The sequence below is a fragment of the Octopus bimaculoides genome, chromosome 23 (assembly GCF_001194135.2).
Source record: "Octopus bimaculoides isolate UCB-OBI-ISO-001 chromosome 23, ASM119413v2, whole genome shotgun sequence".
NCBI classification, from domain to species: domain Eukaryota; kingdom Metazoa; phylum Mollusca; class Cephalopoda; order Octopoda; family Octopodidae; genus Octopus; species Octopus bimaculoides.
Genome location: NC_069003.1, coordinates 18435773 through 18453979, shown reverse-complemented (window position 1 = coordinate 18453979; position 18207 = coordinate 18435773). Strand labels below are relative to the sequence as shown.

General features: G+C 39.0%; 1 protein-coding gene across 1 annotated transcript in view; it reads left to right on the top strand.

Moving 5' to 3' along the window:
• The window catches only part of LOC106867818 (inter-alpha-trypsin inhibitor heavy chain H5), a 66881-nt gene extending 55438 nt beyond the window's left edge, over positions 1-11443 (top strand). The window contains exons 11-12 of the mRNA XM_014912841.2: positions 3110-3469; positions 11016-11443. Coding sequence (XP_014768327.1) covers positions 3110-3469; positions 11016-11260 — 605 coding nt within the window. The 3' untranslated portion in view covers positions 11261-11443. The remainder of the gene's footprint in view (positions 1-3109; positions 3470-11015) is intronic.
• Positions 11444-18207: the final 6764 nt, after the last annotated feature.

The following is an 18207-nucleotide window of genomic DNA, read 5'->3' as shown; positions in this document are numbered from 1 at the left end:
GGGGGAAATGCCTCACTGCTCAAAGGTAGCAATTGGGGATTATCTCCCTTTACTATTGGCTATTGACTACTGGCTGTGCTGCCATCTTGTGGACTCCAAAAGGCTAGCAGGAACCTCTTGAAATGTAAACAAGGCCTGGAAATCTCCATTCTGGAGTTAAGGATGTTCCCTAGTTTGAGTGAGTCCTTTAGGATTCTTGTGCATTCAGTTATGCACAACTTGCAACGCTTCATCCCATTGATATAGGGGCCTGGGTCCTCAAGGATTTTCCATGAGATTGAGTATGGAATCCCATCATCTGTTAGTTGCCAGACGTGGCTGGCCAGTGATGTTATGTATCTCCTTTCTGGAACTTTGAAGAAGGACCTGTGGTTTGAGAAACATTGCTTGAAAGAGTTCCCAGAACATCCAATGTATTTCCTTCGGCGTGTGCTGTCAGTGCTTTATCTGCTGGTGTTATTGTTGTTGTTGCTGTTACTGCTGCTGACATCATTGTTGTTGAAACTAGGACAGCTGGTGTTGGCGTTGCTGAAGGTGGTAGTGGCGTCGGTAATGGTATTGTAGTGACACCTATAGCAGACGACTGTTATATGTTCAATGTCCGGAGTTTTATCCACGCATGCGCAGGGACTAGTTCCGGAAGGAATACAGGAAGAGTCTCATGCGCATGCGTAGAGTTCGACACCCAGCTTTGGCGTCTTTTCTCACTCTCTTCGTTCGCTGATCTCCGTCGAGCCTAGACGTCCCACCGAGCTCTCTCCAACATTCCAGCACTAGAGCTACACAAATAACCACGAACTTCATTGACGGCGTCTCAGTAACCAAAGGCGACGAGCTACCGAATTCCCTCCAAGCGTGAGCCGAATTCCACTGTAAATAAATATTGTTGTGTTGTTCAGAATCTGCGTTCCGTTGTTTCTTCAAGAAATTTAATGTACGGAAGCGGAGTACACCTAATGGTGTATAACCACTTCCCTACAGTATCATCACTGCTGGTTATGGTGAAGGCGCTGTTGTTGTTGTGGTCCTCGTCATTGGTGGGAGAGTTGCCATTGCTGCTAGAGGTGTCATTAGCTGTGGTTCTACTGGTGTTTCTGCTAGGGCCACTGTTGCTGCTGCTGCTGTTGGCATTACTGCCATTATTGCTATTATTGTTGGTGGTGGCACTGGACCTGTTGTTATTGCTATAGGAGTTGTCAGGTTTGCTACTGTGGATGTTAAGGAAGCTGTTGGTAATGCTGGTGCTGATGATGAAACATTGCAAGTTATGCTTAGCTGAATGTGCGTGAATCCTAAAGGACTCACTCAAACCATAGAACATCCTGAACTCCAGAACAGAGATTTTTGTGCCATGTTTACATTTCAGGAGTCCACAAGATGGTGGCACTGCTGGAAGTCGATAGCCAATAGAAAAGGGAGATAATCCCCAAGTGTAACCTTTGAGCAGTGAGGCATTTCCTCCTCCATATTTTTTAGAGGTCTTGGGCCAACAGGTTTTTGGGATCTGATGATACGATATAAAGCTAAACCCTTTATGGACAGGAAACCTAAGGTAAATCCCATAAACCAGCCCTCCCTAATTTTAATATAAACAACTTTACGTCTTAGCGCACGCTTCTTCTTTCAGATTTATGTTTTTTACAAACGATATATATATGTATACACACACACACACACACGTGTGTGTATGTATGTATGATGGACTCTCCCATTGAAGATGACATAGAGGTGTTCAGCTTTTGCTGAGTGACCGGCTCAAATGATTTACTTTATAGGGATCAAATGTATGTGCTGCACATTAACTCATTCACTCCATCAAATCAATATTGTCCAAACCGGGGTACAGTGTACCATGCGCCAGGTGGCAAAGTTATTGTAGAACAACATGAAATAAAGTGCTTTGCTCAAGAACACAATGCAACACCTTGTCTAGGAACTGAAACCATGATCTTGTGACTGTGAGTGCAACACCCTAGCCACTAGGTCATGCAGCTATATACATAAATACACACATGCACTCACTTATATTGGCACATAAAATGCACCATTTGAGGGCAGTCAATGCCAGTGCTATCGGACTGGTCCCGTGCCGGTGGCTTGTAAAAAGCACCATTGTCGTTGCCAGTGCTGCTTGACTGGCTCCCATGCTGGCGGCATGTAAAAAGCACCATTCAAGCGTGGTCAATGCCAGTACTGCCTGACTGACCCTCATGCTGGTGGCACGTAAAAAGCACCCACTACACTCTCGGAGTAGTTGGTGTTAGGAAGGGCATCCAGCTGAAGAAACCTTACCAGATCAGGTTGGAGCCTGGTACAACCTTCTGGCTTGCCAGTCCTCAGTCAAACTGTCCAACCCATACCAGCATGGAAAGTGGACGTTAAACAACGATGATGATGATAATGATATATATATATATATATATATATATATATATATATACACATAGACGCACACACTCACACAAACATTTAGTAAACAAAGACACAAAGATGTTCTGCAACGGATACACCAACCTCATAATCAGTACATTTCCATGGATTTGTAGTTTGTATGGAATATTTAATTTTAGAATAATCGAATACTAATTCTAATTTTTCTCCCGTTGCATTCTGTTAGTCTGGATTTTACATGCTCATTTATATTTAAATGTTAAACTTCTGGGAAGTTTTACAGATTTTTACTGTTCCGGTGTTGGATTGGATCTGTAGCTAATTAGCTTTCTCCTAACTGGTTCTGAGAAGCCTAATTTCTCGAGATTGGTATTTAGGCAGTGTGTTACATATCCCAGAATCTCAATAATTACAGGTGTAAACCTGAACTTGTAATCTGAATAGAGCAACTGCAGATTTCTCAATAATTCCGCATAGGTATTCTCTTTTTCACTGGTATGTATGTATGTATGTATGTATGTATGTATGTATGTATGTGTGTATATGTGTGTGTATGTGTGTATGTATGTATGTATGTATGTATATATGTATGCATGTATGTATGTATGTATTTTGAACAATCATATAATGGGAATTACACACAGCCCTAAGATGTTGAAAACCCTTCATTGAGTAGAAAACAAAAACAAACTAATATTTTTCTGCCAATTCTTTCTAGGAGACAGAATTACTGCTAAAGTGGTGGCAAGCAAAGTGATCAACAAAGACGGACACCAGAGAACATATCTTGGAGCAGTGAAAATCGCCCATTCTATGCTGAGTCTTTATGTCACGCCAAGAATGATTCGTGTGCATGGTATACTGTTATCTTGGCTAAAAGAAACTAGCATGAAAATAAATGGAATGAAACTTGTTGTCACAGGTAGTGGCAAACATTTGAATGTTTACATAAACAACTCAACACACATCGTGATACAACGAACCTTGGTATCACATACTTACCCAAAACGTGTCAGTTTCCTCAATTTCTACATCACTGACTACTCTGGCTTGTCTTCAGATACAACAGGACTACTAGGTAAGTTTTATCAAACTAAAAAGATGTGTTTGAATGTTTTGCACAATATACCATGTTTCCCCCAAAATAAGACAGGGCTTAATTAATTTTCACTAGGGCTTATTTTCAGGGGAGTTCATATTTTTTTCATGTACTGAAAAACATTACAAAATAAAAAATTACGAAATTACTAAATAAACAGAAATTATGAAAAGCAATCTACTTGACGATTTATTACGACAGAAATTTATTAAACAGAAATTACGAAAAATTATTTACATTTACTTGACAATTTACATATTCTTTTACTCAGAAACTCATAAACAACAATTTATTCAAAAACAGTCATGTCATCATCCTCTGGAATGTCATTGTTCTGCAAATTACTGGAGTTCAAAATTCCTGCGGAGTTTTCATGTGACTCCAATTCCTGCAAAACTTTCATCTCCAATCTCTTATGTCAAGCAATAGATGTCTCATTGAATGAGAAGTTCTTGTCCAGGTAGCCTGCTCGAAGTGCAATGGCCACACTGCTGCCTGTGATTTTGTTCCATGAATTCGTCACCCAAGTCACAATCTCTTGCAGGCTGGGTTTTACAAAATTTCTATGCTGGTTTCTCACCATTCTGTTTTCAGTGTAGTCATTGACTTCTATGCACCAATGGGCCTTGAATGGTTTAAATATTGCAATGCCAAGAGTCTGAAGATAGGCAGTCGTTCCTGCAGGAATCATTTGAGCTATTCTTCTTTCTCTAAGGAAGTTCTTCGTGTCTTTTGCGCGGTGTGTACTGGCTGAATCCCAGGCTATCAGACCTCCTTGACCTCTTCACAAAATAAGTGACAGCATGAAATTGATCCACTTCCTTAAAACTGCTTGTGTGCACCATGCCTTTTCAGTTTCCAGAACACAGATGCCTGAAATGCATTCAGTTTTATCCTTCCTGCCTTTAGTGATGATTAGAGATGGGGCTTTACTTCCATCGAGACGAATTGCCAAGATACATGTAACTCATGCACTTTTGTAACCAGTAAAGGGAATGTAGATTGATGACACACCCCTTTAATCAACTGTCGATTGAGATCCATGGCCCATGAACAGTGCAGTTTCATCCATAGCAAACATGTTGGAGAGACGGTATTTAGAACAGTCTATCCCATCAACAAAGGACTTAAATGCAAGTGCACATTTAATAATCTCGGTATCTTCCAGTTTGAACAGTGTTGACAGTCTTCTCAGAGAAAGTTCATGTCATTGAAGGAAACCATCCAGCCACTGTTGTGATGCTTTGAATTCCTCTGGAAATATACCAAACTGTGGTGCATTTGCAAGGGCAAATGCTTGACTATCAGTCCTGCAAACAATCAAAGCCTTTGCTCTCCTGTCAGCAACCCATTCTCAGATGACATCTTCCAGCTCAGAAAATAGTGGTTGCTGACCTGATCCACACTTGTGCCCCTTTGCGTTTCTCTTGTTCACTTGTTGACTGAGTTTATCGTAGTCTACTCGCCTTTCTTGAACCATTCAGAGATCTAAATTCTTTTCTTTGCAGAAAACAGTAAGATTCTTGCCCAGCGAGTCTTCCATAATTCCTTTCTTGTACTGGATGGAATAATTCTTTCTTCTTAAACTCATCTTGCTTAGGGGTGAAAATGACCTGGCAAATGATTTCTCATTCAATTTCATCATGCTATTTTCTGGGAGATTTTTGCCTTGAAAGAAAATGTGTACTTGTTTTTTACTTCTACTGACCAGTACTGACCACTGGTCATGTTAGGTCTTATTTTCTGTTAGGTTTTATTTTCAGGAAAGTACAGTACTACATTGACTTGTATGTCATAAAATATGGCAGTTGAGGATTTTCTCAAAGAAAGATCATAAAAGTTGGTTAATGCAAATGAAAAGTTCAACCATTAACTTCTCTAGATATGTGATCTGGGTAATATCAGGATAATGGTTTCTTAAAATAAAACCGAAAGACTTTTAATTTGGTAAAATGGTAAAAGATACTGTCTTAGAATCATGGTAGTAATTAAGTAGATTATGGAAATTTTTGCAACATTAGTGTTTCTAGTACAAAATGTTTAAATATACATAACTTAAGTGAAACCTTATCAAACAACTTTAAATTGGGGATTTATTTTTACATGTATGTGTGTGTGAGTCTTTAAATTGACTGCAAAATCAGTTAGGACTCACTGTAATACAAGAACAGCAACAAAATGGAAATAATAATAAAAAATAATAATGATGATGATGATGATGATGATACAAAGAAATTTTGTAGGGAAATTGGCAAAAGCAAGATAGAAGTAAAGGAGCCACCTAAGACGGAAGAAATGGAAGAGTTTTGGAAGAAGATATGGAGCAACAAAAAAGAATATAATGCTGAAGCTCATTAGATAGAACGTAAGAAAGTAAGACTGGATGAGGCTGAAGAGTAGAAATGGGAGGCAAAAGGAGTAGGAGAATTAGGATGTGTTCTTAGAAAGTCTCACAAATAGAAAACCCCAGGACTGGACCAGATCCTTAACTTCTGGCTGAATTTTGCTGCATCACTAACTGATGTCATCCAGAACCCAGAGCAAATATATGCCTGGCTGACCGAAAGAACAACATATTTTCTACCAAAAACTGAAGAAACAAAAAATCCAAAGAACTACTGACCAATTACATGTCTCAACACCATGGTTATAAAAAGAATTCTTATGGATGCAAAGATCAATTTCTCATAAATAAAATGATTCTAGAGAATTACCGAAGCAACAAGAAGAACCTGAGTATGGCATGGATAGACTACAGGAAAGCGTTTGGTAGTGTCCCACATAATTGGCTACTCAAGGCCCTTAGATATATAAGATCTCTCCTGTCATCTCCATATTCTTAGCATGGTAGCATGGCCAAGTGGAATACACGTTTCCTTCTACACCATAGTAATGGGATGAACCAATCTAACAACATCAACATCAAACAAGGCATCTTTCAAGGTGACTTCCTCTCCCCATTACTCTTTTGCATGGCATTGATCCCACTCTCAAACGAACTGAGTAACACCAGGTATGGGTTCAAAGTATATAATATTATAGCAAACCAGCTGTTTTATACAGACAATCTGAAGTTATTTGCTAGAAATGACGAAGAGCTAGTAGGGCTGTTAACAACTGTTAAAGAGTTCAGCAATGACATCGGGATGGATTTTGGCCTTGATGAGTGTGCTAAAGCAACTTTTGTGAGAGTTAAGCTCAAACAAACAGCTTCCATTAAATTAGATACCGACACTACCATCAAGGAGCTTGACTCACAAGTAAGCTATAAATACTTGGGGATAAATGTAGGAGATGGTGTACAACATGCTACTATGAAGGAAAACATAAAAAAGAAATATTACAGGAGAGTAAGACTCATACTAAAACTGAGCCCAACTCCAAAAACCGCATCGAAGTCATTAACACCCTGGCACTTCCAGTTGTCCAATACAGTTTTAACATCATTAACTGGAATCTTACAGAGCTCCAATGCCTGGACAGGAAGACAAGAAAACTACTAAGAACATGCATCCCCCCACCCCACAAAAGCAGACGTTGATCATCTGTACCTACCTAGAAGTAATGGGGGAAGAGGAACGATGCAGGTAGAACTGCGCTATAAGACTTCTATAATAGCAATGAAAAAGTATTTATCTAATACAGAGGACTGGATGCTGTGGCTTGAGTGCAAACAAAAGCAACAAGAAATCACATTCTATTGTCAAGGAAGCTTGCAAATTCACAAGGGAATTTGGTATTAACCCTGAATTAGATAAAGAATCTGAAACCACTGCCACCAAACATGCCCAACATATTAAACAGACTGCAGAAAAGAACAGGCAGAAACAAATTGAGAAGCAGTGGATCCAGAACGAAATGCTGATGCTGACCAAGTAACAACCCATCAGTTGCTGAGAAGCTCAGGACTGAGAGCAGAGACTGAAGGTTTCATACTAGCAGCACAAGAACAAATCTTGCTTACCAAAAACTACCTGGCTAATGTTCTTCAAAACTGTTCTCACCCAAAATTCAGATTCTGCAATAAATTTGATGAAACAATAGACCATCTCATCTCAGGATGTTCTGTGCGGATACCAAACGAATACAAAAATCACCATGATAGGAAAATATTTACATCGGAAAATATGTAAACATTACAAAATCAGCACTCCTGCTTACTTGTATGAACATCACCCTGAGCCAGTTTTTGAAGGTAAAAATGTCACTATCCTCTGGGATTTTCCAGTCAACATCAACAGAATGATCCAGGCTAATCGACCAGACATAGTCATTAAAGTCAGGGAAGAAGATACTTGTAGACTAATAGATGTAAGAGTTCCCACATCTGTAAAGGAATTTGACAAATTAAGTATATATACAGACCTGGAAATTGAAATACAAAAGATGTGGCATCTTAAAGCGAGAACTATTCCTGTCATTGTGGGCACCCTCGGTATGATAGGGATGTCAGAAACATCCCAGGATAATATCCCATTTCTCAGAGAAATCCAAAAGATTGTGCTGACAAGTACTGCCCACATCCTTAGAAAAATCCTGTCAATTTAAATGTCTGTGTTGTATTACATGAAGATATTTTGCCACTGCCCCTTCCACTTCTCCTTCCCAAGCTTTCAATCATATCATAACATTTCTTATCCTTCACTCACCCTAGAACATTGGGTGTGTCTCAGCAAGTGATTGTAACAAACATGCAGATTAAAAGTAAATAATAATAATAATAATAATAATAATAATAATAATAATAATCCTTTCTACTTTAGGCACAAGGCTTGAAATTTGTGGGAGGGGATAGTCAATGCCATTAGCCCCAGTGTTTCATCGACCTCAGCAGAATTTGAACTTAGAACGTGAAGACAGATGAAATGCTGCTAAGCATTTTGCCCAACATGCTAACGATTCTGCCAGCTCACTGCCTTAATAATAATAATAATAATAATAATAATAATAATAATAATAATGATAATAATAATAATAATGATAATAATAATAATAATGATAATAATAATGATAATAATAATGATAATAATAATAATCCTTTCTGCTATAGGGGAAGGGGTTAAATCACCCCAGTTCTCAACTGGTACTTATTCTATCAACCCCAAAATGATGAAAGACAGTCAACTTTACAGACATTTGAACTCAAACCATGAAGATGGATGAAATGCCACAGAGAGTATTTTGCCCAGCCTGCCAACAATTCTGCAGTAATAATAATAATAATAATAATGGTTACAAATTTTGCCACATGGGTAGCCATTTTGGGGAGGGGATGTGTTGATTACATCAACCCCAGTGTTCAACTGATAAGAAGAAAAAGAAGAAGGAGGAGGAGGAGGAGGTAGAAGAAAGAAGAAGAGGAAATGAGTTGTCATTTAAAGTTTCTGCTTCACTTAGTATAATAACTATAAGGAATATGATACCAATTAGCACAGAATCCTTTCATCTACCGTGAAAGAAATGTATACTCATTGTACTTCTTTCGCTCTCTCTCTCTCTCTCTCCACACAAACACACACACACACACACAAACACACACACAAACACACACACACACACACACACACACAGATAGATACACATAGGCATACAAATATTTATATACTTACATTTCTCTTTACTCATTTCATTGTTTTAACACTTCAGTAGTGTTAAACCGTATTGCCTTGTGACACCATTCAATGTTCACTAATTCAGGCGTTCATTCACAATCTTCCTCTCTCCCAGCTGATTCAGATCTTGAAAGTACTGATGAAGTGTAACATGGATGGAACATGTCTAGCATTACTACCATACTTGCCAAACCTCAGACACCCTTCTCTCCACTCTGCATGCCACTACTACCCAACATTCAATTTTTAAAATTCGTCTACATTTTGAAATTACCTCTCCTATCTCTTTTGAGCATAATTAATTTTACAGCTAATGACATTTTTCCCTCTCCATTGTTCAGTTAGTGTTAATTTTAATTAATCAATCAAGCTTTTTAATTCATTTTAATTAATCAATCAAGCTTTTTAATTCATTTTAATTAATCAATCAAGCTTTTTAATTCATTTTAATTAATAAAGCAAGCTTTTTAATTCATTTTAATTAATCAATCAAGCTTTTTAATTCATTTTAATTAATCAATCAAGCTTTTTAATTCATTTTAATTAATCAATCAAGCTTTTTAATTCATTTTAATAAATCAATCAAGCTTTTTAATTCATTTTAATTAATCAATCAAGCTTTTTAATTCATTTTAATTAATCAATCAAGCTTTTTAATTCATTTTAATTAATCAATCGATACATGGCTGGGTGGTTAAGAAGCTTCTTTTGCAGCCACATAGTTTTGAGGCCAATAAAACTACCAAGTATCTTCTACAATGGCTCTGGTCTGACTAATACCTTGTCAATGGATTTGATAGATGGAAATAGAAAGAAGCACATTGTGTGCGTGTGTGTGTGTGTGTGTGTATATATGAGTGTGTGTGTGTGTGTGTGTATATGAGTGTGTGTGTGTGAGTATATGAGTGTGTGTGTGTGTGTATGTGTGTAATTTCTTTACTGCCCACAAGGGGCTACACACAGAGGGGACAAACAAGGACAGACAAATGGATTAAGTCGATTATATCGACCCCAGTGCGTAACTGGTACTTATTTAATCGACCCCGAAAGGATGAAAGGCAAAGTCGACCTCGGCAGAATTTGAACTCAGAATGTAGCGGCAGATGAAATACCGCTAAGCATTTCGCCCGGAGTGCTAACGTTTCCACCAGCTCGCCGCCTTGTGTGTATGTGTGTGTGTGTGTGTATGAATGTGTATCTTTGTGTTAGTGCTTGTCTCTCTGCCAGTGTTGGTTTGTTTATGTTCCTGTATCTTAGCAGTTCAGCAAAAAAAAAACAAAGAATAAAAACTAGACTTTCAGGCATGGGCAACCTTTTTCGAGAAGTGGGCCACATGGGACATAACACATCATCTGGTGGGAGGCACTACTAAAGAATTCAAGGTAATTTTTCATTCAGTATGTCATTCAGAAAGGCAGCAAGTTGGCAGAAATGTTAGCACACAGGGTGAAATGCTTAGTGGTATTTCGCCTGTCTTTACGCTCTGAGTTCAAATCCTGACGAGGTTGACTTTGCCTTTCATTCTTTTGGAGTAGAAAAATTAAGTACCAGTTGCATACTGAAGTCGATTTAATCAACTGGCCCCCTCCCCAAAAATTTCGAGCCTTGTGCCTAGAGAAGAAAAGAGTATGTCATTCAGAAAGTCCTTCAGGCTACAGGCAATCCGTGGGTTGTGGGTTGTCCATGACAGCTTAGAGAAAAAATAAAAATAAGCACTAGGGTCAATATGTTTAACTAAACCTCACAAGGTGGTACCCCAGCATGGCCACAGTTCAATGACTGAAACGTGTAAAAGATAATCAATTGATTTCAAATAATTAAACAATTTTGGGGGGCTTTTTTTTCTGCATGTTAAATGAAATATGTCAGTCCCATTTAACTGAATTGGTTTCTGATTTTCTTTGTTTATTTAGGACAATTTGCTCATACAGATATATACTCCAAGAAATCAAAGCAATTCCAAATGCTGTCCAACGCTCAAGAACTTTATGGTAATGATGGTAATGGCAGAAACTTTAAGCTCGATGCCAAACTGATAGAAAGACTGGAATTATTCGATTCCCGTTCCACAAAGCCTTGTTGGAAAATACCAGTTGCTGAGGACAGTGTGTTATTCAGTGGAAAGAATATGAAAAACTTCTTTGTGAAGTCTCTGTGATCAGAAGGTTCCATAACCAAACCAGAACCAAGTATATAAATATCATTGGTTACAAAATAGGGAAAAAATTAGCAAAGAAAGAAATTTAGTGAGGAAACAAAAATCAATTTAAAACTCGTAAAAAATAAATTTGCTTTCTTTTACTTTTTTTTAATATATAAATAAAAAAAATTTACATGAAAATGTCTTCAGATCTTTATTTCATCTGGTGCTGTTTTAAAGTGAAAATGTCACTGTTGTTCTAATTATTCCACACTGAGAAAGTCACTTAAGCAGCAATCAATCTAATTGGTATCAAATTATTTTCTGTTTTAATACTTCACTAATCTCACATGTATGTGCATGTCTGTGTGTACATATGTGTGTGTGTGAGAGAGAGAGAGAGTGTGTGTGTGTGTGGAGGAGAGATCAAGTTTCATTGTTGACATTTTAATTCATTTTAAACATAGTTTTGTTGTTGTTGTTGTTGGTGTAAAGAGTTTTACAGGGTAGTGAGAATGAAGGCTGTGGTGGGTTAACAAAATTCAAAATTTCACTTCATAAATATGTGTTTCGGGTTTCATCTCACTTTAGGGTCTCAGGTAATTCAAAACTTTGTGAAAGAAATTCTGTGGAGCCTGTTGGGGATTTGTGTCTATTTTTGGTAAACTTAATCTGTTCCCTGGTTTAACCTCAGCTCCTAGTACATTGGTGCACCAGCGTACTCTAAACAGGGTCTATTCCATTAGAAGCATTCAGGCCAAGTCTTGAATTTGAAGGTACAAGGGTAAATCAAAGATCATTTGCACTCTTGTATCTGTAATTTACTAAAACAAAAGCAGGGTTTGAATAATTACATTATTTTTTTACATAGTCCCTTTGCTTTTCAATGCACTTCTTTCAGTGGTTCACAAGCTTGCTTATTCCATCAGAGAAGAAGGTTCTTGGTTGGTGGTGTGGTCATTTATGCACCATTTCCTGTGCTTTTTCATCAGTAACAAATTGACAACCTTGTAAAGGATGTTTGAGTGGTCCAAGGAGATGATAATCAGAAGGACTCTATGCGGGGTGTCCTAGCAACTCAAAACCCAACTTTCCAATGGTTTCAACAGTGTGTGTGTCTTTATGTGGGTAAGTATTGTCATGCAACAATAACACTTGCTTTGACAAGAGACCTTGGCATCTGCTTCAAATTACTGGTTTCAGTTTGTTGGCCAGTATTTCACTGTAGTGACTGTGACCTCTTTTCCAGGTAAAGTTCCAGTATAGGCCCTTTTGTATCCCCAAAAATGTTTAGCATCACTTTTTCTGTGGAGTCTGTAATTTCTTTTTTCACTGGCAATTCCAGGTGTTTCCTCTCTATACTCTGCCTTTTAGATTCTGGCTCAAAGCAGTGGGCTCATATCTCATCTCCTATGATGATTCTCTCCAAAATGTTTTGCCTTCATCATTGTAGCAGTCAAGTAAGTGTTGACAAGTCTCCACACAATTGCACTTATGCATTTCTGTCTCTTGGCACTCATCTCTCACAGACTTTACAGAAGTGAAGCTTGTAAATGAATTCATATACAGAACCATGACTAATTTGCAGAGAACATGCCACCACATTGATGGTCACTGTCGGTTCACCAGAACTATCAAGCTTGTTGAATCATCACATCGGTATTGGAGGTTGATGGGTGTTCTGTTCCCTCTTGCTTCCCTGGTCATTTTTAAACTTCTCAATCCACTCATATACACTTCTGTATAGTAGAATGTTGTACCCATATTGTACTGAAAGCCTTTGAGGAATTTCAGCCCCTGACAACCAGGGAAATCATATCACTGATCTCTGTTCTTCCTTGATGCACACTGCCAGTGGTATGGCCATGTTTACTTTGTAACACAAAAAAGAGAACAACACTGATCAAGGCCAAACTTCATATACATAACCACAAGAACACTGTGTTTTTGCAAGTAAGCACTGAAGGCATTGCAGTCAATCTGAAGAAAGTTTTGGCGAAAGTATGGATAATTTTGACTTCTTCTAGTATCTTTGTCCATCCATGTTACACCTCATCAGTTTTTAATAAGAAGGGTTACAATTAAGGTATGCAAGATTTCACAGCTCTACCATCACTCCTTCATGGTTAGCCTATGAACTTTTCAGCCCACTCTTGCATTTCATTGACCTCAAAAGGATGAAAGAGAAAAATCGACCTCGGTGGAATTTGAACTTAGAATGTAAAGACAGACAAAATTTCACTATGTGTTTTATCCAGTGTGTTAATGATTCTGCCAGCTTACATCATCATCATCGTTCAACGTCCACTTTCCATGCTGGCATGGGTTGGACGGTTTGACTGAGGACTGGCAAGCCAGTAGGCTGCACCAGGCTCCAATCTGATCTGGCAAGGTTTCTTCAGCTGGATGCTCTTCCTAACACCAACCTCTCCAAGACTGAAGCGGGTTCTTTTTAAGTGCCACTGGCATGGGAGCCAGTCAGGCAGCACTGGCATCAACCACACTCGAATGGTGCTTTTTATGTGCCACCGACATGGGTGCCAGTCAGGTAGCACTGGCATTGGCCACGCTCGAATGGTGCTTTCTACGTGCTGCCGGCACGGGTGCCTGTCAGGCGGTGCTGGTATCAGCCACAACTTCGATTTCCCTTGGCTCAACAGGTCTTCTCAAACACAGCATATTGCCCAACGATTGAAGGGTACTCTTAAATGGGCTGGTTATGCGACACTGGCATTGGTCATGGCTATGATCTCACTTGGCTTGCCAGGTCTTCTCAAGCACAGCATATCTCCAAAGGTCTCAGTCTCATGTCATTGCCTCTGCGAGGCCCAACATTCGAAAGTCATGCTTCACCACCATGTCTTCCTGGGACTACCTCTTCCACGGGTTCCCTCCTGTTAGGGTATGGCACTTCTTCACACAGCTCTCCTCATCTATACACAACACATGATCATACCATCGCAGTTGTCTCCCTTGCACACCACATCTGATGCTTCTTATGTCCAACTTTTCTCTCAGGGTGCTTACATTCTGTCATGTATGCACACTGATATTACACATCCAGCGGAGTATACTAGCTACATTTCTTTCAAGCCTATGCATGTCCTCAACAGTCACAGTCCATGTTTCACAGCTATTCTTATTCTAGTACCTACACTCTCAGAGCATCCAACCCCACTACTGACTTGGTAAACTGAGTAACGGAAGCTATCAACAACTTCTAGTTTTACCCCCTGGCATGCGATGGAATTTGTTTTCTGTACATATTCGGTGTAGCAGTTGACTGTGGTGCTGCTACAGCAGTCATTGGGTATGACTCCTTCATGTATCACCTGGTTAACTATACAGGCAACTAGACTATAGCCTACATTGCCAATATTTTAAACATCTCAGCAGTGATTCCTGATGGGCCAGGAGCTTTCCCTGTCTTCATAACCTTAATTGCTTATCTACCAAGGTATTGTCAATTCAAATAGCTGTTCCCTCTGTTGAGTTGACATTTGGCAGACTCTCTTTCTCCCATTCATAGCAACCTTTGCAGCATCATTAAATGCAAGTCAGCCATCTTCCATGCAGACACATTTCTCTCTTATGACATCACGATTTTCTCTCACACACTGTCTTGCAATTCAAAACACATCAAGTCTCTTGTCCTCATGATGCAGAACATTGACAAATTCTTTTCTTATCTACTTCCCCTCTGGCTAGGTAAACCTGTCTCCTAGTAACCCTTCTGGCAATCTGATACAATTCCCTGCTACCACCATACTTCCAGTCCTTCCATGCCTGTTTCTTTTCCTTAATGGACCTGTCACCTCCATTGTTCCACCACCACGTTACCTTAGGTCGAGAGAGGGCTTTGCATCAGCCACAGATCTAGTCAGTAGCCCTCAACAGTTGTCCCATAGGAACCTCCAGTTGTCCTCCACATTACGTGATGCTATATCCTCTTTTTCATCAAAAGCTTCAAGTAATAAGTCTCTAAATCTTTGTCCATTCAGAGGATCCTTAAGCTTCCAGACCCTTCTTTTCCACATTGGTTGTTTTCTGGGCAGCCATTTAGCCCTGATCCAGAAGTCGCTAACTACTAACTTATGCTGTGGGGTGCATTCTTCACCTGGGTAAGTTTTGGCATTTCTAAGTAGCCATCTTTCCCATTTCCTGGTGAGAATGTAGTCAATCTGACTAGTGTGCCTACCAGACTGGTAGGTGAGCAGGGAACTTGCAAGTTTCCTGAAGTTAGTATTACAGATCATAAGATCATTTGCATCACAGAATTCCAGCAGCCTTGTTCCCTCTTCATTGCAGGAACCAAATCCGTTGCCACCATGCACACCACGAAAGCCCCCTGTATGTTGTCCAACAAGCCCATTGAATTCGCCAGCCACAAAGAGATGGTCCCTGTCATTCATCGATGAGGTAGTCTGCAAGAGGGTGTCATAAAACCGGTCTTTCTGTTCATCAGGTAGCCCAGGCTGAGGGTCATAGGCTAAGACAATGGTTGCTAATCCATGTTGCAGCACTAATCTAAGCTTAAGTATTCTATCACAAATTCTGACTACTTCAATTACATTATCCACCCATTTCTCTGCAAGAAGTATACCCACGCCCCCAACCCCATCAGTGTTCCCCACCTAGAAAATCTTATATCTGTATTCTTTGCCTGTGAGGAACCTAGCAGCACTTCCTCTCCACCTTACTTTTTTGATGCAACACAAATCTACAGATCTCTGTTCAAGCATCTCAACAATCCCACCAAACCTACCTTTCAATGTGCCAACTCTGAGGGTGTGGAATGTGGAAGGCATGGGCCGGCAAGAACCTGGGATAGGGGACAGCAGTATTATGCATTTGGAAAGGAAGCTCGCGTTTGACAGATCACGTAAACATACAAATAGCCTTCAACCTGCATACACTACACCATCATTTTATTCGCTACATAATAACTGTGTTCAACAGGAGATAAACACTAGGTAGGGATGGAGGGGAAGGGAGTGGGAAAAGTGTTCCGTATAGAAAGCCGTTAGAGGTGCTCAGGAGAAAGTCCTCCGGTAGAGGTCAGAGGATAAAGACTTCCGGTACAGGGGGTGGGGTGGGACAGGAGGGCACATCATGAACAGCAAAGCACTGTGGCTGCCCTATTCCCTAGTAAAAGTGGCATAACCACAGACAAAGTGAGCCAGTAATTAACAATAAACATGGGAGAAGCAAGTGGTTAACAAAACTTTGAGAATTTTCAAGAATTAGGGCTGGTCGAGGAAACAACAGGTCATTTGGATAAGATAGCAGATAATAAATAATAATAATAATAATACTTTCTAATTTTGGCACAAGGCCAGTAATTTCAGGGACCTCATTGCATCAACCCCAAAAGGATGAAAGGCAAAGTCGACCTTGCCACTATTTGAACTCAAAACATAAAGACAGAGGACATGCCGCTAATAAGCATCTTGCGGTTCTGCCAGCTCACCTCCCTAATAATATTAATAAGAAGAATAGTACTGAAGGCGAAGAACAAAATATGTTCAGTTGTAATGAAATTTAATCTATTTAAATTTACAATTTTACATGGATGAAAATCTGAGAAACCCCCAAAACAGCATCAGTTTGACAAGATGAGGAACATCTGTGGAAACTTTTTCCCACCCTTGAGTCCCTTGGGGAATTTTTTTCTCTTATAATATCAGATTTACAAAGGTTGAGAGGCTTTTGAAAAACAACTTGCATCCGGTGAAACGTTTCTGATCCCCGTGGTTCCTTCCGTACTGGACGGAATAGCCATAACCTAGTTAATATTGTTGCCTTGCACAACCACCATCAACTCTTCGTGTTTGTTACCTAATAAAGACGACTGATTAAAGGCTTGGGAAGTGTATGGGGTAGAACTAGGGTAATTATTCAGTTTAAGAAGGAAAAGAAAGTAACGTTTAAGGTTTCCGGTGGTGGTGGAGTGCCTCTTCCAACCATTTCTGCAGATGAAAGTCAGCTATGTTATTGCTTCAACAAATTGACACGACTTATTCAATTGACTTATCATATTTTTCATGGTGGGTTAATTAGTTTGTTGAGGGCATGAATAAGTATTATTAATTAATATTCTGGATTTAACAGTGAGAATTGAATATGCTGGTGTTGTAAATAAAATATGGTTCGGTTAAATATGCTATACTATCTTTACTTATGAGAGTTTACACCCCAGTGGAGACAAATTTGTTTTTTATACACTGCACCCCTGACAATAAGAGAACCAATCTACAAGGTTGCTCAACCTGCTAGAAACGAAAGTCAAATCAGATCTTTTCTGATTGGCTTTCACCTTTCAATTTTGTTCCAACTGATTTCAAATTTAGTGTATTGTATGCAAATAATGGAAATTTTTGCCATAAATTAGTAGTAAATAGCTTTTAACGTTTGCAAATTTGGGACAATTTTAGCCAATTAAAGCCACAAATATATAGGTGCTTGTTTCCATAGTAAGAGGCCAAGCGTGCTTGCTCATGTGGAACTCTCCTGTGTAACTCAATTTCCGTATTGTATTTATGAACTGAACTACAGCATGTTTTTTTCATTTAATATTTTCACTAGAAAATGTGTTGCTTACTTTGACCATAGGTCTGCTTGATTAGAAGGGACCTAAGGTTAGAAATCTTATTATCCACAACATTCAAAGCTTTTTTTTTTTTTTTTTTGTTGCCATATATAAACATTCTACATTACTGTAAAAACTGTTTACAATTAAAACCCAGCTTGATGTAATTGCATAATGAAAAAGCAGATTATAATGGTGTGGCATCTCCTCAGACACTGATTCATCACATTTTCCTATTTAGGCCTCGTTATTTTATAAATATTGCTTCATCAGCATCGCAGCTGATCTCATCAAACCAAAGAAACTATTTAATTTAAAAGATTTCTTTAAAAATTAAAAACATTTTGTTTTTAAGTCACAGTCTGAATTTTATATT